At 41.7% G+C, this 23,442-nt stretch overlaps 1 protein-coding gene across 4 annotated transcripts in view; it reads left to right on the top strand.

Moving 5' to 3' along the window:
• Window positions 1-21,544, top strand: part of plppr2b (phospholipid phosphatase related 2b) — a 56,090-nt gene extending 34,546 nt beyond the window's left edge. For 2 of the 4 annotated variants that reach the window (XM_074630428.1, XM_074630430.1), the window contains 5 exons: window positions 12,491-12,611; window positions 13,791-14,041; window positions 15,237-15,413; window positions 17,002-17,132; window positions 18,589-21,544. In XM_074630428.1, coding sequence (XP_074486529.1) covers window positions 12,491-12,611; window positions 13,791-14,041; window positions 15,237-15,413; window positions 17,002-17,132; window positions 18,589-18,697 — 789 coding nt within the window. In that variant the 3' untranslated portion in view covers window positions 18,698-21,544. Of the gene's footprint in view, window positions 1-12,490; window positions 12,612-13,790; window positions 14,042-15,236; window positions 15,414-17,001; window positions 17,149-18,588 lie in introns of all 4 variants that reach the window. The other 2 variants (XM_074630429.1, XM_074630431.1) reach the window with 1 other exon arrangement.
• Window positions 21,545-23,442: the final 1,898 nt, after the last annotated feature.

The following is a 23,442-nucleotide window of genomic DNA, read 5'->3' as shown; positions in this document are numbered from 1 at the left end:
ACTTATATTTTGTTGTTTCCATACATATCTTACTTACTAGGCTGTCTCAAATTTAGTACACTTCCATGTAGTACATTGTGTACACTATGTACTTACTTATGTAGTGCGTGAATTTCGACAGGGTAGTGTTGCACACAGCTGTTGTGTATAACTTTAGCATAGTGGTACTTGAGAAAAAAAACACATGAAAAACACATGTATAACTTAAAATTTGTATAGTTTGGTGTTCGCGGTTTCAATTGCAACCACTGCAGCTTCCTTCCCGCCATTTTCACGTTTGAAATAGGTTGACGACTTGGTAGTTGGCTAGCAAAATAGCCTACATGCGGTTGTTCGTAGAACAGATATAATGAATTTGCAAATCTACAATCACACAAAAGTCTTTGTCGCTGTCTCAACTCCTCTAAGTATATACAGTATACATTTATATAAACCAAATTATAAACCCAAAATTAAAACTCTCTTAAAAAAATGCACAGCGTTGTAAACGTAACTTATCACTTACACGGTCAAGTTCAACTTGGAAGAACGTAAGGTGCGTCATTCCCTTAAAGGAAACCACACATATTTTAAAGTGACAGAACATTGAACCAAAATACACATATATACTGTACAGCTCTGGTACAGTGGCAAGTGGAAACATTATTAACCATGTTGCTTGTACACAAGCAATTTACTGCGTCCATAGTACAATAGAAAAGTTTGTGAGGTCACTCCAAACTAGACAAGAGAGAGAGAGAGAGAGAGAGAGAGAGAGAGAGAGAGAGAGAGAGAGAGAGAGAGAGAGAGAGAGAGAGAGAGAGAGAGAGAGAGAGAAGAGGATGGCTGGCCACTAAGGCAAAGGCACAAAATGTGCAGGGAGCAGAGGGGAAAGTGGCTGCAGGTACATATACACTTTAGGAGCTGATTAGGGTAATGAGGGACAGGTTTGTGGGGTAGCCAGGTGGAGATTAGGTGACTGGGGAACAGCAGGAAGAGCTGAGGACAACTGCTGGAGGGTGAGAGAGTGAAACTATAGCAGGTTTTAAGTTGCTCTTGTCGACTATGACAAAGGTTTTAATTCTCAAATGAGATTATAGAAAATGTGACTCACACGATTGCTGGCATCAGTGTTGTATTATTATTATAAGCTAATTTAATACCTATCCTAACTGAAATGCCATATTTGGTAAATCTGTTTTAGCATTAACCATCACCATCTGTCCTTCCATGTACATCTCTGTGTGTTTGCATGTGGAAGAGACAGAAAGAAGGGTAGACAGACAGATCGGTGCGTCAGCAGTCGTGCTTATGAGACAGAGCACTGAAAAAAGGGCAGGGGATAATAAGGGATAATCACGGCTTTATCCTGTCGCTGCCAATCACACTGGATAGAGAATTGAGAGATGAAGACAGCAGGCCATGCAGCCCCGTGCCGATACGCCTGACCAGCGATCCGCTCCCACTGCGATAGCCTGTAAGACGCGCTCTAACCCATAGATGAGAACCCTAATCCAGCAATACACTCACACTCTGGTAGATTAGCTGCAAGGTCTCCTCCCGCACCAATCCAGGATCCCTCTGTTTCTTCTTAAGGGGAGGCAGAACGAAAGACACACAACTTATAGGAAGACTATGCGGAGGTGGATGGAGAGTAAGCAGGGTAAAGATAGAAAGGGAGTGGCTCGGGGGGGAATAGAGGAAAATGCAAAGAGACAATAAAAGAAAGGAGGGAAAGCGGGGAGAAGAGAAGACTAACGGGGTCATACTGCAAATCAAAAAGAGAGAGCAAGAAACAGGCGAGAAAGGACAATTTATATTTGAATCAGGAAAGAAATAAACAGAGAAAAAAGGTTTCTGTTAGCCTAGTTTCTCCTCCACAAAGACCTGGGAAAGCTGCCGGGCCATGAACGAATCACAGAATAAAAGCAGGGTGACACAGAGAGAAAGAGATGGATGGAGAGAGTGTGGGTGATGATGAGGCTGAAGCAGCTAAATTGTCATGGTTACCATCGACGGTGCGCTGTGTGTGTGTGTGTGTGTGTGTGTGTGTGTGTGTGTGTGTGTGTGTGTGTGTGTGAGAAGGCTGCCTGTGTATATGTGTGTTTAAAGTAGAGCACTGGGCCTGCATTGTCAACAAATGTCATGTGATATACTTTATGTAGACATGGTGTAATACTATAATCAAGGTTTCTTTTCACAATAACTACTTTCAGTCAGTATTGCATCATGTTTAGAAGGCGCATAAATGACACACATAGAAATGCACAGATTAGGAATTTAACACTGCACCAGATGATTCACCATATAGCCCAGCAGTTCATGGTGTAAATGCGTAGCTAAATTTAGTGTTTTCTCACAATATCCCCGAGCTATTAATGATAATGAATTCCAAACACAGCTGTAAAAAATGCACGGAGCATAAATTTCCACAATACCCCTTGAGCTCATGTTGCTTTTTATATGTTGTGACGTCAAACCGGCATTTAATGCTGCATCACTTGTTCCTATTCTGATTGCTGTTACTCACAGTACACAGTGTTTTTATTATCCTCAGGTTTGTGTCTTGTTTTCCACATAAACATCCCTGTATGTGTCTTATGGTACAAATCCCAGCATTGGACACTAGATGGGCAGCCACTAGACACAAGGTGGGCTCAAGCCCCCAGGAAGAGTGCCGGTCGTTGATGGCAATTTTTGTAGTGGCCAAACGACGGTGCTACAACTTCTGTGTCTGTCACGTGATGCCATTGGGCCCAAAAATATTTTTTCCCATAGACTTACATTGGGAAAGAGACGTTTGTAACTCAGCGGATAATTTTTTTTTAGGTGAATCGACTTCCCAATATGAACACTCTAATAGCCCTTATTTAAATCATTAGGTCCTAAAAGTTGTAAAATGCACTAATAGCCGAATCCAGATTTATTTCCCTTCCTCCATTCATGTAAATGAGATCCAGACCGAGGATGGAGCGAGGTCAGGGAGGCGGAGTTAGAAAGCCGTGACGACGGCGTGACGGCTGTTACCCCGTGACCGAGCCATGTGACCGAGCGCCTGCATCATGGGCCCAATGGATGCGGAAGATCCCGGTACTTTTGAAGTCGGAAGTCGAGCCATTTTGGCTTGATGCGCCACTGAGTAACTTTCATAGGAATGAACGGGGCCCCGCCTCCAACGCTGTATCCAGTCCTCTTAATACATCCATGCGTGGGCTGCTGCTCCCGGCTCTCAAACCGGAACCAACATGGCGGCTCGTTTGGAAACTTTTTACTCTTATATCCCGAAAATAGTTCACCGAAATATGTTTCTGAAAACATTTTATGCGAAAAAGAAGCCATGCAGTTGCTGAATCTGTCTTCATTTTGGATCGACAACGCTTTGCTTAAAAGTTTCTCGGGAGTTTCCGGAGGCGGCGAGTCACGTCGGACGCCTGTGATTTGCATAAAGTAGCCTAGACCTCAACTTTATGCAAATGAGGAGCAGCCAATGTGATGCCCCACATAGACAATGAATGGGAAGCGTGGAAAGGATGGAGGCTGTGGACATCTACCGTTATGTATATGATGTCTTTTTTTAAGCCACTTGTGTATTTCTTTGTGGAGAGGCTGTAAATTGAAAGTGATGGTTGAATGAGAATCCAGGTACAGCTATTGTTAAAAAGAAATCCACCTGTTTACAGTTCCTGTCTGTACAGTCGGAGCTTATTGTCTTTCTACGCATTCTTGGAAAATTAGGTTTTCAACTCCCGAAGTGCCCTTATATATTACGATCACCTTTTCATCCTTTTCTCTCTTCATGTTTTTCTTCTTTCGTTGTCATCTTTTGTCAAGTAAGATTGCACACTTCATCAGACGCACACAGACTTGTTTGGAGTTATGCTCACAAAAAAGCAAAAAGAACAACGTCCTACCATCGACTGTCACCGTGTCACAAAAGGTAGAAAATCAAAGGAAGCCAATTAAGTCGCGCTCAGCCTCCGGAGTTTCTCCCATCACTCTCCCACAAACACATTCCTGCGCTCTTCTTCTTCTTCTGTGCCTCCCCTCATCATTTCAGTTCATCTATATAGTTGTCAGAGTTGGAAAAACTCCAGAGTTTCTACCCTCTTGATGAAAAAGTCTCCCTAACTGCTTCTACACACGTTTGCGTACATGTGCGCCTGCTCTCTCGACAAAGGAGGCCGTGTGATCTCTGCTCTCTGAGGCAGTTTGTGTCAGTCATTCTTCATCTCCCTCTTCATCCGCCCTTTTTCTCTTTCTTATTCTCTTTCATCAACTCCTCTATTTTCTAGTCTCTCCCACCCTATTCTCTGGTCTCCATCATCTTTGCATCCCTTTCTCTTTCTTCAGGTGTTTACACACAAACGTCTGCCTGAATCTTAATCCCACACATCTCCTCTGACTAGTTGAGATCTCTCTTTATCCCTCTGACTATCCCAGGGTAAAATAGAAATTGCCTCCAGAAAACCATGAACATCTGCTCAACAATAATTGGCTGCCAAGTGATTTTCACCTTGTTCCAGTTGAGAATAAAACTTTAGCCTCCATGAAGACTTCAGGAAATTGTAGTTTGATAGTAAACATTGAACCCATTGGCATGCCTCTCATGCCTGCCTTGTGCATTTAGATGTTAGGAAGACCAACTCGTTCTCACTCCCAACTCGTCAAATACCGACGCTTGGTCACTGGCCCTAGGCATCTGATATCGACACACGCAGTGTCTGTATGAGACGCACCGGGCTTTCAACTAACTCCAATATAAACCTATCCGTGTCAGTATGAGAACGAGAAAGTCCGCTTAGGGAGGAGGTTGGGGTTGACGGATGGGTCAAACAAACACAGATTTCACCCAGAAGAACGCTGTTCGTGTCCTGTTTGAAACCAAGACTTATTTTACCCAGGAGGTTACCTCCGGTTCTGAAAAGTGAAGCCAATGCTTAAGTGTCTTAAACTTGCATTCTTTCTAATAGCCAGCGGGGGGCGACTCCTCTGGTTGCAAAAAGAAGTCTGACTGTATAGAAGTCTATGAGAAAATGAGCCTACTTCTCACTTGATTTATTACCTCAGTAAATACTGTAAACATGAGTTTATGGTCTCAATCGCTAGTTTCAAGTCTTCTTCAATACAGCCTAACCCTAACCCTCCATGGACGTTATTCATTGTCTGTTAAACTTTACTAAGATGGCTCAGGCGACATGTAGAAGTGTGCATGAAGAATATAAATTCAAGCCATTAGTTTAGTAGAAAACTTGTCATTATCAGGTGCAGAACATGGAGCTTCCAGTCAAGCCTCCATTCTTTCTATTATTTTGATATTAAATTAACTACGGAGCTGCCATGAAAACATCTGTTAAAAATATTTTTTGTTTATTTTATTCAAGACCAAGAGATTGTAACTTTTGTGTATTCTTTGCATGAATATTGATCTCTTCCAACACAGAAGTGCCAAAAACTGCAGTTCTTCAAAAGAGCTACTTGATGCTCCAAAAGCGAGTCAACCCCCAGAGACCCCCATGTTAAAATGCCAAACTTACTACAGCAGAAATAAACATGTTTACAGCTTGGTACAATTGAATTTTTATATAACTCATCTGTTTAAATTATATTAAGGCTTAAAGTTAGATATAATGAGGGCGGGGTGGCTTTGAGTGACAGGTGGGGGTCGTGCCAGGTCGCTAGGTGTTAGCCGTCTGCTCTGCTGCATCACCGGGCCCACTTCAGCTCTGGGAGTTAAGGTCTTTACACAACGGGGGCGTAACGAATAAAAGACACGGAAATGCGAAATACTCACCTGTGAATATTATATGTCTAGGGCTTTTATTGTGAAAGGTAAGAATGGAAGGAGTGGATCTGGTCTGCGTTGCCTTTGACAAGGTTGAAAGGAGTAATAAAGTTTGCCGTCCTGATTTCGGACTATGGAGCCTCCGTGTTGTTGTTTAATACATATAGGCGCAACTCAACCCGTTCCACACAACTTGATTGGTGTGAAAGCTCAAAAAATCAACCTCGTTCCGAAGAAAATTCTGTTGCTTTTTTGCAATGTAATATTCACGTTCTGTGTGAAAGTATTCATGACAAAAACAACAGTTTGGAAAAATATAGTGATGTGCCAATTTATTGCATGAAAAAAACGGTGTGTAAAGGCCTTTAGGCTGTGTCGTCACTGCCAAGAAGGCGACGGTCAGAGCCACCCACTTTGAGCTTCACAACGGCTCTTCAGAAACCTATGGATGACGTCCATATTTAATAGTCTATAATTACTGTACCGCACAGATACTTCTGAATTACAAGCTGCTGGAGAGAACCAAGGTTACCTCAGAGCCCAGAGCTATCAATACATTTTATATTTCTTTCTATAACCGACCTTTTATTGTGATTAAAGTAGAGCAGCAGGAAGTGGCCTTTCAGTGAGAGCATATGAAAATGGATTAGTATTGACACCAGATACTGTTGAATCCACGGCTGTGGGAGAAATGTAGCACATAACAACTCACCATTGAAGGTCGATGTGAACGCATTAGCTTGGGAGTAGTTGAGAAAAGTAACTGAGCGAATGATAAAGGAGTGGACATGGCAGCTGCTTCCTTAATGGGGACGTAGAGTTCCTTCTCCATCACAGTGAGTGAACATGCCAGAGAGGTAAAGTAACAAGATGCTTCAGAGTCCGGTAGCTTTATGCGATACAACAGAAGCTCTAAAGCAAAATGAATAATTCATTCAAATGTAAACTGCACGTTTCAAAAAGTCAGCGCCAACACCTGGAGCTTCTATATCAAGTCAAGTCAATTTTTATTTGTATAGCCCAAAATCACAAATCACAAATTTGCCTCAGGGGGCTTTACAGTCTGTACACGATACGACACCGTCTGTCCTTTACAGTGCGACCCTCGAAAAAAACCTTTTAATGGGGAAAAAAGAAAAAATGGGAGAAAGAGCAACAGAGGAGGGATCCCCCTTCCAGGATGGACAGATGTGCAATAGATGTTGTGTGTACAGAGTAACAATATCATGAAAATACAACACAGACAATCCATATGACAAAAATGAATACATATAATGTGAACAGAAGGTGGATCCAGGAGGATGTCAAGCAGCTTCCCAGCGCCGCCAAACAGATAGAGCCAAAGCAACACGACCTCCTCTCCAAGCCAATACAGATTTAGCTAGAGCAACACAACCTCCTCTCTATGCCAAAATAGATAGAGCCAGAGCAACACAACCTCCTCTCCACGCAAAATAGGTAGAGCCAGAGCAACACAACCTCCTCTCCACGCCAAAACAGATAGAGCCAGAGCAACACAACCTCCTCTCCACGCCAAATAGATAGAGCCAGAGCAACACAACCTCCTCTCCACGCAAAATAGGTAGAGCCAGAGCAACACAACCTCCTCTCCACGCCAAAACAGATAGAGCCAGAGCAACACAACCTCCTCTCCACCATGAAACCTAGAGAGGCCCAGATTTTTGTTCTAGGTCACAGTTGCTTGGAAATGTAAACGTATCTTTTCCATGCCAGTAAGCCAATTTGGACTGATATACTTTATATATACTGTATATATCATTAACAAACGTGCATATGTGCACATCGATGTCTCCCCCTCTGTGTTTCACAGAAATTAAGATGAATCTGTTCTGGGGTTTTCCCAAGTTTAGTTCATGAACTTTAAAAATCGTCTCCAGTTGTCAGGTACCATAAAGACAAATTGGTTTTACATCAGATTCAGATATCACTATTCATTCCCTTTCTTTGTTTCTGTTTTCAACATCACTACCTTTATGTTTGGGCCATTGTGTGTGTGTGGATGAGCATGTGCAGTACATGTGGCTGTTTATTAGCTCTGTGGCTGCACATCCTGCCGCCCAGCAGAGACGTCTTCCTTTCTGAGGTGCTGCTACTCTAAAAGTATTTTTTTATTGTATGCATCTTCCTGTTGTGATGCGCACCACTTCAAATTGTTTTGGCCACGCTGCTGCATAGACAGCTGTTGAAGCCAGTTTGGGGAGTTTAAAATGAGCCTTTTGATTCGTTTTAATTATGTTGCAATCAGCCTCTTTTATTTAATCTGTAATCTCAATTTCACTGTGATTAACTGGCAACAAACACCATTTGCAAGTCTCTTATGCCTTCTGCCCTTTTGGCTGCTAGCTGACTATCATCAGTGGCTGCTGCTGTCTCCTCCACTCTTCTTCCTCCTCTTCTTCTCCTTCACTTCACTAGAGCATCTGCCAGAAACACATCAGGACAGTAACAGTTTCTTCAGAGCACCGTTGGCAGAGTTTTAACTTGAGCCAAGATGAGAAGTTTTTGATAAGAAACTTTGTCCACATAGTTTTCTGATTCTGTTAGTTTTCTTCTTGGTGTTTGAATCCTTTCACGGTCTTGTTCCCTGAGTATATAATCATCTCACTACATATGTTCACACATACACACAGATGCTCTGATTCAGTTTTATACCATACCTAAATCCAGTTCAAAGAATTGAGGGAAGACTGCTTTCGTTTCCTGCAGCCCAAAGCTCTAAAAATCCGAGGCCTGTGGAAGCCACGTGTTGCAAGACTTACCTCTGTAGAGTTCAACAGGTTTGAGCAGCCAAATGAAATTTACATATACTAACTGGAACAATTAGGACCATTTGTTCAGAGTACCTGCTGTACAGTATATATCTATTAAGGCCATCACATACTAAGTCTGTCTCTGTTGCATAACAGGAAGCTCGCTCTGTGAAACTGAAGACGTTTCAGGAGAGGACGAATGAACACAAATCTCTCCCCGAAACCAACATGGCAGGGTGAAATCTGTGATGCGTAGGCTACTGTACGCTTTAATGGAGCAACGCTACGAGCCCCTGCCTAATAGAAGTTTAAAGGAACGGTGTATAACATTTCGGGGGATCAATTAGCAGAAATGAAATATAATATTCATAACTATGTTTTCATTAGTGTATAATCACCTGAAACTAAGAATCGTTTTGTTTTTGTTAGCTTAGAATGAGCCTTCATATTTACATAGGGAGCGAGTCCTCTTCATGGAGTCCGCCATGTTGCTCCGCCATGTACAGCAGCCCAGAACGGACAAACCAAACACTGGCTCTAGAGAGAGCCTTTCATGTTTTTACGTTACCTGAATGCCACCGTAGTTCTCCGACATGCTTGTGAAACCGTGGTACCGCCAGCCGCCGTCTGACTTCTGTTGCTCCTAAAGTAGTTTTATTATGGTAAGGATGGCCTCTGAGGGAGGCGAACGGCATTACCATGGTTTTGCATTCGGTGGCACACGTTACCGCAGTCTTGGAAAGGGAGGAGTGAGCGGAGGGTTACTCAGTTGGTTGCAATATGCAATCGCACCACTAGATGCCACCAAATTCTACACACTGCTCCTTTAAAACACAAGACTGACCCAAGAAATGACTGAAACAAAATGATAATGACTGAGCTTGTGTGTAGGACCAGGCTCTGCCATTCAGGTCCCAAACAATAACACGGGTCTCATCTATGTACTGTTGTGCATTTGGGGGATGTATACGGTCTGTCAGCTGCTACAGTCAGGTGTAAGAGATTAACAGATTTTCTTTTCAACTGTTGTGTACTCATTTTAGCATCAACGCCAACATACATATGTGAACATAATGAACACTGATTTTACCACATAACAAAAATATACATCCAAACCTGATACCCATTCATCTAGCTATTTTTTAAGTCTTCCTAGGTGGGAGTATGGAGTCATTTTCATAATGGGCAGCGGGTGATGGGATTTTGGAGCAGCCTGGAGGTAAAAATGTGCTGCAAATAATCCAGCTGCTTAATCTTTGGCGTCCACCAAGCTCTGCCAAGGTGCCTCCAGCAAGGTACCGAACCTCCACCAGCTCCAGGAATGATGATTTATGGCTGACCCTACACACCAACCTCCCTGCAGAAATAAATGAAGCGCAGCCAAACTTGTGTGTACTCGGTGAGGAGAATATTTAAGCAGAGTCTTATTTTACATGACATCTTTTGCAGAACATTTTCTTCTTTGTACAATTTTCTTCTTTTTCTTTCTTCTTTTTTTTTGGAGGGTTTGTTGAGATTTAGCAGTTTATTTGTTTACTGATACAAACAGTCTCACCTTGAGGCTGTCAAGTAATAGTTATCCTATCCTAGCAGTTTAATAGTTACATCTAAACAGTTGTTTAAACAGGTTAAAATGTTACTCATTGTCTCTCTTTCTTTACTTGCCATATACTCCTAACACAATCAAATATGGCTTGTTCACGCAGACAAAATGGAAAGGTTGCAACAAAACTATGCCCTGTTTTAGGCTGCTTTCTCTGCAGTTTGTGTAGGCTTTGCACAGCCTTGGTTATCAGCCACTAATAAATGCATCATCACCTTCAAATGGTCAACAATGTCATGTGATGGGCTGCTTCTCTCACATTTGTCCAGGGCTGCAGTTTTTCCTCCATGTCCCTGCAACTTGCTGCTCCTCCATCTAGCAAGGATGTCAAGTATAATAGCATTACGATAATGTTCACGGTAAAAGCGTGTAATAAGATCGCCATTCTTGCTTTAGGCATGTCATTTGTATGCCATGTACTCTGTACTGTCTGCAATGTAAATGCATCCACGTGAAAATGCTACTCTCAGAGCTAGTGACGTAGAATAAAAAGTGAGAAAAACTGAATGGTGGACAGACAGGGGGAGGATTGGTCCAACAAACACAGGGCTTTCAACCAGGAGACCGGTGTTGTGTCGGATACTGTTTCCCCGTCGATATGTGTTTCTCCCTTCCTAAACCTGAACCAAACCTTATCCTTAACCCTAATCACCGAGGGGGGCACTATCATTTTAACAGGAAGGAAACAACTATTCGATGGGGGAACAGACTTTGGCATAACACCTGTGTTCGAGACTGGTGTTTTGTTTTGTAAGCTTTGTGACGTCTTTTAGTGACGTTTGTGACGTCTTTTTTAGTGACGTTTGTGACGTCTTTTCTGTACTTATGTTGTGTTGTTTCTGTACGTATTTTACTTAGTTTACCTACTTATTTTAAAGCTAAACATGATGTTTTTCCTAAACCTAACTAAGTGGTTTTGTTGCATAAACCTAAGTGATTGTTTCTGTTGCCCCCTGCTGGTACTGCACCTTAATACACGTGTGTAATATTCAAGCCTCGGCAAGACAAAACGTGACACTGACAAACTGTACTCTGGTGGACAGGCGGGTTTATTACACGCTTTGGCGTGATATTGGGTTGAGCATTAAATTTTTGGAATCAGTTTGACAGCCTTTGCAAACCCAACAAACTGAGTTTAGTTTGGAGTATGCTGCCAATATATGGATGCGGACAATAACTTAGCAGGTGAGGTTTTCACTTGGTACGAAAATAACAAAAAAAATCGGTGTGCTTTGACATCAGAGTTAATGATCCAATGCATCTGAAGACTTTCTGGAGTGTAAGTAAGTGTTACTGTTAATTTATGCAAACGCTTGAAGCTGCAAAAACAACCACACATCCATCATATCTTGAAACGCCGTCTGAAGGATCCCAGAACCTCTTACGCCGACACACATGACTTCAGGGCTGCAAAGCTTCGCAGCACTCAGGTCGCGTCATACTCCAAAGACATAATTTATGTTGACACACAAGCCCCACAACTCTCACTTGGTGGTTCTTAGCCCATGCTAGTGTAAACCTCAGCCTTCATCTGTCACAGCACAGCCCAGTGAGCTTTGGTGCATTAGCATCGTCCCACGCTCCTCCTGGCTCCGGGCCATGCATATTGTATGAGCATGTAACCTACATCTATCCATGCTTCTGTCAGCAGGGGTCCACTGATCAGACAGGTTCAGTATGCAGCGTGTAACGGTGTCCAGGAAGGTGTTTAGTTGATTCATTCCCCTGTCACAAGAGATCAATGTCCTGCTGATTTGACTTGCTTTTTAAACTCTTAAAAGTGCTTTTCAAACAGCTGCCTTGGGGCTGTGCTCATTAAATGGGTGTTCTAAATGTGTTAAGGCTATAATAGTAAAGATATAATGGAGGTTTTTATTGAGGTGTGATCAGGGTGGGATAAAACATTAGCTAAGACATTTCAAATATTTCATGAAAGTAGTATAAGATGTGTTTGATTTGTGTTATCTGGCAAACCCAGTGTTCGCTTATGAGGTTATTAACCGGCATGGCATTAGTAATCAAATGCTTTTATGGAGCTGCAGTAAAAAAAGGAGAAATTGAGAGATAGAAGGTCTATGAGACATTGAGGTCGACAAACTCCCACTGGTGAGAGTGAATGGGAGGTGTTAATGTTGGGATTTACTAAAGCAGCATAAAAATCAGCCAAATGGTGAGGGAAATATAAAACAGGCTGGCCAAGGAGAGATGTAATTGTTGCGAGGCTGAGGGAGGAACACTCATGAATCATTTTACTGCGCACCATATTTAACTGACTTAATATTCCGTGAAGCTGATCAGTCTTTAACCAAACAATTTAAGCTTTAACAAAAAAAATTTCTCTCTTTCTGTAACCAGATCCTGATCGGGGAAGTGACCAGTTTCTTTGTGAAGACGGAGGGAGCTCAGGAGAAGACCATAGTGACCGCTGACTGCTGTTATTTCAACCCTCTCCTCCGAAGGATCGTACGTTTTCTGGGTCAGTTATAGTCCCAAAGATCAGAGGTTCTTTAGCTTGGACTAAATAGAGCCTCTGTACTCTGGGACCAAGGCTCATTTAGACTTGCACCAGTACTCCTCTATCATAAGGCCAGAAAGAGCCCTTGTCCTTGGTTTAGGTCTCCTGTGGACTCATTTCCTCACTCTGCATGTCCTGTTCTGTTGATGTTCTGTGATCCTTTTTTCCTCATCTCTGTAGCCTGTATTTATGATGATGATGATGGATTATAGATATGAAGCATAAAAGCAAAGGCTATGTCTGTCTGGCCTTTCACTCCCACACAGCAGTCAGCATTCCCATTTAAGTGCTTGTTTCTGACTCTTGCCAGACTCATTGATTCACTTATTCACTGTATTCGAAACCACATACTATACTAGCAGTATGTACTGATTTGGCCAAAATGTAGCATGTAGTATGCAAACAAAAGCAAAATCTACAGTATCTATGCCAAAAATACCCGGATGTCGTACTGATTTGGAAAACATCCTCAGTATGCATCGAAACCAGTTTTCCTCGCCTACTGTATCCCACTATACAAAGCGCTGGAACGGCACAGTCTTTGCCATGGATGTATAAAGAGAACTGGATACAGCGTTAGAGGCTGGCTCCCGTTCATTCCTATGAGAGTTTTTCAGCGGCGCATGAAGCCAAAATGGCTCGACTAGCGAGGGATAAAGTACCCGGATCTACCGGGGATTTTGCACATCCATTGGGCCCATAGAGCAGGCGCAGTAGCGTTTCCTTTAACTCAGCCTCCCAGACCGTGGTCCAGTCTTCCTGGGGGCTTGGTCTATGGTCCCAACAACAGTGGCACATTTTTTTTACATTTTTCGTAGCTATTTCATGGTCAAATTCACTTCTGAGAATTTTTGATGTGAGAAATCAACTATGTAGATTTCAAATATTGGCAGTTTTATGAAAATTGATGGCGAATCTGAAAATTTGCTTCAATGTTTTCGGAGTAACAGCAAGCCAGGACCTGCCGGTGTCGCTACCTAGCCAGTCAGGCAGTCACGCTCGCTACTGCACGCTATGCAGTATGTACTGTGTACTGTATACAGCATTTGTCAGTAGTATGTAGTAGGCGGTTTCAAATACAGCCTTAGTTTACATACGCACACCCTCCCTCTTTTTCACGTTGTCTCTTTTGCTACACAGGTGTCTACTCCTTCGGCCTCTTCACCACCACCATCTTCGCCAATGCAGGTCAAGTTGTGACAGGAAACCAGACGCCTCACTTCCTGTCTGCCTGCAGGCCCAACTACACGGCTCTGGGCTGCCAGTCTCCGATGCACTACATCGCTGAGCGCCGCGCCTGCACAGGAAACCCGTACATTGTGGCGTCCGCCCGCAAATCCTTCCCCTCCAAAGACGCAGCGCTCAGCTTTTACTCAGCCATCTACACAGTGGTAGGGAACATTTGGGGGCAATGGGTGACGGGAGACACAGCAGGGGTTCTGTGGGATATGATGATGTTGTGTATGTTGATGCCTGTCTGGTCAAGCAAATACTGGAAAGTATACCACTAGGCTTTACTCTTTAAGTAAAAGAGCTCAGAATAAAAGTTTTGGTAACACTTTATATTAATGAAACCTTTATAAAGGATTTATAAGCTGTAACCAAGGGGTTTATTAATGTTAAATAAATAATTTGCTAGTGCTTTATAGATTAGATAAGAGCCATTAGAAACCACAAACTTTACTAAAATCCCTTTAGCTGGCCAAACTTACAACCTGGCAGCCCAAAGGTTTTTCTTATAATTGATTATTAAATGATTTATTTACCATTAATGAAGCTATAAGTTACAACTTATCAGCTATCTTTTTAAAGGTTACCTTATTAGCAAGTGGTACCGAAGAAAATTAAGATGATGTAATGTGTTATGGATGAAAGGTGCAAATTAAGACAAATAAAACAGGACTTTATTGATTATTTATTAAATTTTTCAAATCACTTCAGTGTATCTTCCAACACAAACCCCTCCTATGATAAATAACTAACATAAATGGTATTCCAACGACCTTTAAAGGCATGCACACGCATTAAAATGCATTCAATAACTGAATACTAAACAATACTCATATTATCAGAATTATTTATCTCTATAGATTTTCTTAAATTGAATAATAGTTGTGGAGAATTCTACATTTTGACTCCATACATCTGCTTTAACGTAGTACATGCATACCGACTTTTACAATTTAATCTACCTCCGTGGTATTCATCACCTGATCTTAACACGAATGACCTCCTTTCCTAGGATAAAACAATGTGTGCATGTCTCTATTATTACATCAGTAGAAACATTTAGTTATTATTAAAGTACTGCTGCGTGGATCCTTTGTTCTCTTTTTAATTACAGTGCCATGTTCCTGTCATTTTTTAGAAGCATTACACCAAAAATTGCAGTGTTTTTATGGTGCTTTCTCTTGTACCAACCCTTCAGCTGCTGTGAAATCACTGCAGAGTGCGGCCTCTTGTGGCTCGTTCAAGCTGTTCACTGTGTGAATTATCTCAGCATGGCTGACTGAAGACTTGTACATGCTGGTTCAGCTCAAATAACATGAGGATTGTTTTAATTTCAAATATATTTCTGTCTCCCAGATGTACGTGACCCTGGTGTTCAGGACCAAAGGGACCCGTCTGACTAAGCCCACCTTGTGCCTGGTGCTGCTGTCTCTGGCCGTGCTGGTGGGGGTGGTGAGGGTGACTGAACACAGAAACCACTGGAACGATGTCCTGGCTGGGTTTGTCACCGGAGGGGCCATCGCCGCCTTCCTGGTGAGAAGGAGATGAGGGAGGGAGGGAGATATGGGGATGGGAAGGGAGGGAGGTGGAATGGGATTTAAGGGGTCAAAAAAATTATGGAGCAGGAGGAGATAGTGGTAGATGGATGGAAGGAAAGGATACTGCCCTAAAAAAAAAACAATTACCCCCAATCAGTGCCATAAAATAAGCTTCATAGCTTAATACCTAAAAGCTCAGGCCTCCCTTGTCTATTTTAACTAGTTTGTTTTAAGGTGCTATTGATAATATTCAACCACTAGATGTCGCATTCTCCTTCCTTCGTTCCATTGCATTCACTTCACAACAAGTCGTTGCCAGGCACTTACCATCAATCTCAGCCATTTATCCGCTTTTTCCACACTAACCGACGACCCAGAGATACCACGTGATACCAACGTCGTTTTAGTATTAGCTCATAAGCCTTGTTAGAAATGGAAAACAAACATCAGATATCTTCCACAGAGATAAACAAAACATTAATTTTTTATATTTTTTTAGTATTTAATTTGTATTATTTATTTGTCTACTGTTAATATTTATATTTATAAGTCAATATAATACATTAATTTACAATTGAATACATTTAAATGTGTGATTTATAGGTAGCCTAATAACACCAAACGCAATTAATTTCACCGAAGTCAAAAGCTGAGATATTAGTAACGGTTTCTCTGTAAGCTTTAGCAGGAGTTTAGCTGGGTTTTCTCTCCATCATGATTCAATTTAGCCTCACTTAGTTATAAGTTAACTAACTAATGATGTTAATTAATTAAAATATGTATTCTTTTTCAATTACAGATATCAGCTGGGGAAAAATTGATAAGGAAATATTCTTTTTGTGGCTAGCTCAGCTAGCTTGAGCTTGCTATAGACTAGCTTGCTTGCTTTAGATCTGTGACAGAGTGAAGCTACTGCTGATTTAACATGCTGTTTTCATGGAAATTGTACCTTTCTGTGGCATAATATTCTTTAGATGGTAAAACAGGCACCAAAACGTCAACCCTCAACTCAGCGTTGGCCAAATATGTATCTAATAACCGTGGTGTTTTTTTGTGTTTGTATAGCAGGATATTATGATGAAGAGTGGAAGGATTGTATCAGGGAGAAATGCAGAGAGAGAAAGCTGTGTTGGTGTGACGTGGGTGCAGGAGAGATGGTGGGAGGATGAACTGATGATTAAGGCCAGCTTGAAAGAGCCTTACTGCCTGTGTGATAGAGGACTCACACACACTTTCACACCTATGAATGTGAATGGACTGATATGAATCTTTACCATGGTACATTCAAATGGTGTAATTTAGTCTCGGGGCCTCTTGGCCTTAAATCAATTTTCTGGATCGACGTCTAGGGTCGGTGTTAACTTTAAAGATCAAAGTGCTCCCCGTGGTTCATCCCTCTCTTTCCATGCCTCCTCCCATGTTTCATTCTTTCTCTCCCTCTCATACTGTAGGCTAAGTGTCCTCTTCAGTATCTGGTCCTATGCACTCTTTCACGCACCAGAAAATCATCCATCTTCGTAGTGCACTGAAGCGAATCTCTCCCCCTCCTTTTCCTTTTACCTCTTTTCTGTGCTCTCCATCAGGTGTCATGTGTGATCAACAATTTCCAGCAAACCCAGATAGGCATGCCGACTCCTCCACCTCAACAGCGTCCAGAGCCCTCGATGGGGCTTCCTCTGCTCAGCCTGCCCCGCGTGGAGAGTCCACTCGAAAAGTTAAGTGGCCTCCAGGTAAGGGTTGGGGGAAAACATTATGGAAAATAATTGGTAAAATAGTTGAAATAAACTACTGTATAGCAGTGCAAAATGTCCTTGATTTATTTGTTTTTGACTGAAAATTGGCTTTTGGTGAAATTCTTATTAGCCATGTTAGTAGCTCTGGAAATGTTGATCGGTCAGTTCAAAACTTTGGTTCAAAATGAAATATCTCAACAATTATTGGACGTTCATGTTCCCCAGAAGATGAATACTGACTTTGCCGAGACCCTGACTTTTCCCCTAGCGCCACCATGAGTTGTTTTTTAAATGAAATATTTCGACAGTACACACAATTATACTCATGCAGTAATCACTTTGGTCATCACCAGGTCAGAATTTGTACTTTTGTACTTTTGTTTATGAACAAATACCATAGGAAGTGGACATAGTAACTGTGTCACCCATTGGTTTGTGGTTTTGAATCCTCAAGTTTGGCATTTTGGCTGTCCCCATCTTGGTTTTTGGCCGTCGCAATCTTGTTTTGTTGCAACCAGAAGTGACACAAGATGGTGGAGCTAAGTACAATCGAACGCTGAATAAAACAATTATAGGGGGCGTGTCTAGAAGGTAACGCACAAATTGCGAAACTCTTGCGAGATGGTTAAGGTTAGGTCATGGTAGCGACCTGTCAATCAAAACGTAGCCACACCCTGAAGCATCCCCTGCTTTATGGTCTGCTTGACTTTAAATGGGACCATAATTTACTAAATGAACATCATGCTGTATTGAAGAAGACTTGAAACTAGTGATTAAGACCATAAACTCATGTTTACAATGTTTACTGAGGTAATAAAGGTAATTTTCTCATAGACTTCTATACAATCAGGCTTCTTTTTGCAACCAGAGGAGTCGCCCCCTGCTGGCTATTAGAGAGAATGCAAGTTTAAGGCACTTCCATGGCTTCACTTCTCAGACCCAGAGGTTGCCCACTGCCAAGTACCTATCAAACTGATACCATTCCCATCAGGCACAACTGTACTTTGCATGTAGTGATGCACATGTTAACATGATAAACTGAACATGTTGGCATGTTGATGTTCAAAGCACCACTGTGCCAAAGTGCAGCCTCACAGAGCCGCTAGCATGGCTGCAGAACTTCAGCCCTGTTTTATAAATGTGTATCCAGCTATCTTTGACTCTTTTTTGTCCTCATTGATAACCTTTGTTGTTTCATTGTATCTGGATTTATGCTTCCTTCTGTCTGATATCTCTGTTGTGTACACCCTATCTGTTGGTCGAGGTATTATTATCATTTTGCATTCTTGTCTCTGGCTGTCTCAGTCGAGTAAAGTTTATCTGCTCTATTCCCTCAGGCTTTAACATCCCACATGTTTTGAAATGTTTAATACTCTTTACTTCCCTCCCTCTCTATCTCTCCTAATCTTCTCTCTTGTCCTGTCCCTTTCCTGTTAGGCTCCAGGGCTACCGTATTCTGAGATCACATGACCATCAGCCAATCCCGTCCCCCGCCCCTCCCGATGTGCTCCTCCCGTCACGGCGTTGCCTCACCAGCGCAGTTTAGACCTGCCCATCGAAATCCCCCCGCCCTGCCCCGCCCACTCCGTAGGACGACATCCTCTCAGACGAGTCAAATCCACGCAGGTTTGAAGGTCCGCCAATCACAGGAGGCAGAACAGCAACACGTGCACACGGCACGCTGGAGCCTGTCATCCGCTAACGACCAATCGGAGAGGATCCGTGTCCTTCTGTCCTGTTCTGTCCTGTTTGTCCTCCACGATGGCCTCCTTTTTCTTTCAGGTGTAAAAGACCCAATGAAAGAAACGCCAAAGCCAGAGCTGTTGAAGCAATACTGTGTCCTGTTTCCTTGTCCTGTTTCCCACAAAGACCCAACAGTGACTCTAAAGACTGTTGGCTGGGGATGACTTGATAAAACACTGAGGGTTTGGGGATCATCCTCAACAGACCATTTTGCATCACTCAGGACAATACAATGGACAAAGGGACAAGATTAAAAGACCTTTATGTAATCAAAATGCAGGTACCGTCGAGTATTATGCTACAGATTTTTATTTCTGTCCTCAAAACCAACAAATAGATGTGGTCAAAGAGGAAAGCACCTTTGTAAATGATGGCACAGATGAACCAATTTAGTGTTCAGTAAACTGTGTTGTATCTTATTTGTTTTGGGGATTTGGGTTTCATCTCTTGCTGTGTATTGTGTGAAGTGACAGAAGAGAGATTTATACACACTAGAGCTGTGCTTGTGATACCACATTTGTTTTGGGGCATCGGTTAATTCATCCCTGAAGTGAACTGAACTAGATTTCCATCAACTTTCCAAATATCGTTTATCTACTTACTATTCAGGTGTGTGTTTCTAAATGTCTGTGGGTTCTACGTCCATGCTGTGAAATATTTGGAAGGTTTTTATCAGTTGACTTATTGCCTATTCCCATGTGGACTTCTTTGTTAGTGTTAGTTTGCATAAATGTCTCACTTTGTTTTTCCCATACCTCCTTTAAAGGAAGACACCCCAGACAAAAACATTGTTATTCATGCACTGGTCAATTTTTAGATTTTGAGCTATTTTGCTTACATAACATCTCTTCTTTCAGACTATTGGAAATTTACGACACTTTGTCTATTTGCATCTAGATTTCTCCTGAATTCACTGAAAGTTAGCATCCAATAATGCTCCCTTCATCGCCGCCACTCTCTCTCTCTTGCTTCACCACTCACTTTCCACATACACACCTACTTTAAGCACTCTTCTCTTTCAACAACTGGCTCTACAGAGGGCCATTCACGTTTTTGCAGCAGCCACCGTCGCAATCCTACACGCTTGGCACATGGAAGAAGTTGTAATCTGAAACCTCACCGCTAGATACCACCAGATCCTACACACTGTTCCTTTAAAGGCCGTTTTCTCCAAATTAGTTTTTTATCTGACTCTGAGCCAGAAATCTCCACTTCAGAAGCACTTACATACACCAAACTTCCCTGTTTCATTCCTATCTATATTGTACTGAGGGGATTGTTCATTTATCATCCAGAGTCTGATTTATAGAACATTTTATTCCTAACAACATGGCGAAAACAGTATATCTATATATATATAGTATATATATTTTGTATATCTGTTAACAGTATTTTCTGATTTATGGAGTGATAAAAAGAGATATCCTGAATTCCCTCTGAAAAAAACCTTTGTCTCTAATATGTTAACAAAATGAAACAAGAATTTTGAACCTGACTTTATCCACAGATTTCTGTCCTGAAAATGTATGCAAATTAGCACAAATTTGATAAGATTTGCATGTTTAAATAACAATTTTCAGAAAACTTATAATACAAAAAATAGTTTTCTTAATGTAAGTAATCAACTGAGGAAGTTTCATGGTGATGTCTATTAGTTAATTTTTTACCTAATCCACCCGGGTTGTCTCCCCTTAACACTTTCACACCTGTGTTCTTTGTTTCCTTTAAATTACCTGTATCTAAATGTTAATGTATTTACTCCCTTTGCTTTCCAAAATGAAGGTTTTTATAAGAGTAGTTTGGCATCAGAGGTTGATGCTATTGTTTCTCCATCTGTCCTATCCAGTTATTTCCTGCTTCAGTCCGCCATCCTCTCTTCACACTGACTTTATAGGAAACCAATGGCACAGACCAGTGTGTAACACAGAGGTAAGACCTCTGAGTTTTGTATAGTTTTGTATAGTATATAGGTTTCTTTACACAGTATATACTACATTATCATTATGTTTAAATTGTGTGAACAATGTGAAGCTACCTGAGCCTGTCCTGTAGGAACATGAGTAGTAAAGCAGGAACGTAGCACGCTGGAGAAGTGTGTGAAATCGAACCGCGTACAGTCGGTGTGTTTGGCTCACAACTTGCTTCGGTTCTGCTCAATTCAAAAGGACACTGCAGGCAGGTTATTCTAGTAGGAGAGTACGCAATGGGTTATATAAAGAAGACATTTTATTAAGCGTGTGTGTGTGTGTGTGTGTGTGCGTGCGTGCGTGTGTGTGTGTGTGTGTGCGTGCTTATTGGGATCTGTGTGTATGTTTATAATGAGCACATCGTATGGCAGCGCAACTGTTAATTTGGCAATCTGTTTTCTTAAGTTAAACTGTCAAAAGTAGCTGCTATAATTACACACTTGTGCTTGTGTGTAACTGCAGGCCTTCAAAGGACCCCTGCCAAGGCGTCCTAACAATGCCTGTTATAGCAGAAGGTGCTCATTATAGCTCTGAGATTACCTACAGTAAAACTTTTAAGTCTGAATTTTTTTGTAAACAACTGAAGGGGTAGAGAACACAATAACTGTCCAAATAATGTTATTTTCATGTTGAAAATGTCTCTGTTTTGTATTTATTTACCAAAATAAATTGCAATTACCACACGTCGCTGCCCGAGTTACATTTTTCACTTGATTTGTTGTAATGCTTTTCACACTTCAGTGAGGATATATCTTTGTTTTATGCTGTTGCTTCAAATCATTGACATGCAGTAGCCATGGACACTGTATGTGAAAGTATAAAGAGACACTTTGTGGGATGTCAACCATTACTTTTCTTTTTACTTTTAGTACATACTGCAGCTGCCCTCACAAAGTACATACTGTTGCATGCAGTATACATACAATTGGTACATACTACTTCGTCGTAACGTTGCGCCTTGAACTTTGACCTTCTTGCTTGTATGGTGCCTTCAAATGGGGTCGTGTTTACCGTGTTCACGAGAAGAGTCCATATGAACGCCCCCCTCTTGAGGTATTCACGACCTCATAAGTGGAAAGTTTCTGAAAGCTCAGAGTTCACGAGTTGTGACGTGTTTGTTGACGTTGTCAGAAATGGCGGAGGCCATGGAAGGTCATTTTTCGGTGCATAATAAGTTAGTATATTGTAATTTTAGTCGTATATTGTTTTTCTTCATAATTTTATAATAGATCTGAGGAAAATGTTGATATTCCCAACGGCCTCATCTTTTTCCTCTGTCATTATGAATTTGCATTTACTTCATTATGTTACCTGCTTGCCAGCCTGCTTAATTGTTAGCCTTCTAGACGCCGACAGTAACGTTAATATTGCCGTTGCTTAGCAGTGGTGTCACAACTTAACCACTTGAACGTCAAGCATATTGTGTACACGACTTCCTATGTTGTAAACAAGAGCTCACGAGTTTCATTTGAAGGCACCATTACCTCCGCTTCTCAGAGGATTGTGGGTCGCGCAGTGTAACTGGAGCTGCGGTCGTGCGTTGCTATTGGCTCAATTTCGGCCAGTGCAGACTAGATTTTACTGCACATGTGATGTACCCCAATGATATGACGGGATATGACTATGTATTGGGACATACTAAATCTTTTTCTGGCATATTGGAACGCGCAGTTTGACAGCAGACATTTTGACTGGTCCTAGAAGGGAAAGAACAGGTGTTTCTAATCACATTAACGATGGCTCCTCTGAACAACCACACAGGTGTTTTCAGTTAATCTGGCTGATTAGACCTCTGCTCAGGACTGTGTGGGTGTCTACAGACTAATTCACATCTTCTGTTGCACCTGTTAGGGCGGGACAAATTACACCTTCATCATTCTTATTGGTGGATGAAGATTTGTGACCTCATAATTTCCGTTCCTTCAACCTGAGCATAGGTCTAATCAGCCAGAATAACTGAAAACACCTATGTGGATGTCCAGAGGCTTTAAGTGCCCCATTAAGTCATGACAGTGTGAAGCATCATTACTCTTCCGTCCTGGAGGGGATCCCTCCTCTGTTGCTCTTCCTGAGGTTTCTTCCATTTTTTTTCCTATAGTTAAAAGTTTTTTTTTGGGGTTACGTTTTTCCTCATCTGATGAGAGGGTCGCACTGTAAAGGATTGTACAGATTGTAAAACCCCCTGAGGCAAATTTGTGATGCTGGGCTATAGAAATAAATCAATTGACTTGATTTCTATTGTTTACACCTGTGCTTTTCCTACTGTGACATGTCAAAATGTCTCACATGAAAATTACCTACCTGTGCTGAAAGAGCTGCAGTATATAGCTGAAGATCTGTGTTAGGGCCTTGAAGAACTAAAGCATTGGAGCTGTGTCTCAATTTTAGTTCATGATACACTCAAAAATCAAGCAGATTTAGTATGTATTGTCCATTTTATCAGTCCCAGAATGTAAACACACTAGAATCAGGAACTGAGACACTAATGGGAAAGTACTGCCCCTCAGTGGCCATTACCTAGCTTCTTCTTAGAGATGAAATGGATGTAAAACATCTAATTTGTTCTGACTTATTATACACT

This window comes from Sebastes fasciatus, chromosome 3 (assembly GCF_043250625.1).
Source record: "Sebastes fasciatus isolate fSebFas1 chromosome 3, fSebFas1.pri, whole genome shotgun sequence".
Lineage (NCBI taxonomy): Eukaryota > Metazoa > Chordata > Actinopteri > Perciformes > Sebastidae > Sebastes > Sebastes fasciatus.
This window is presented reverse-complemented; position numbering and strand designations above follow the sequence as displayed.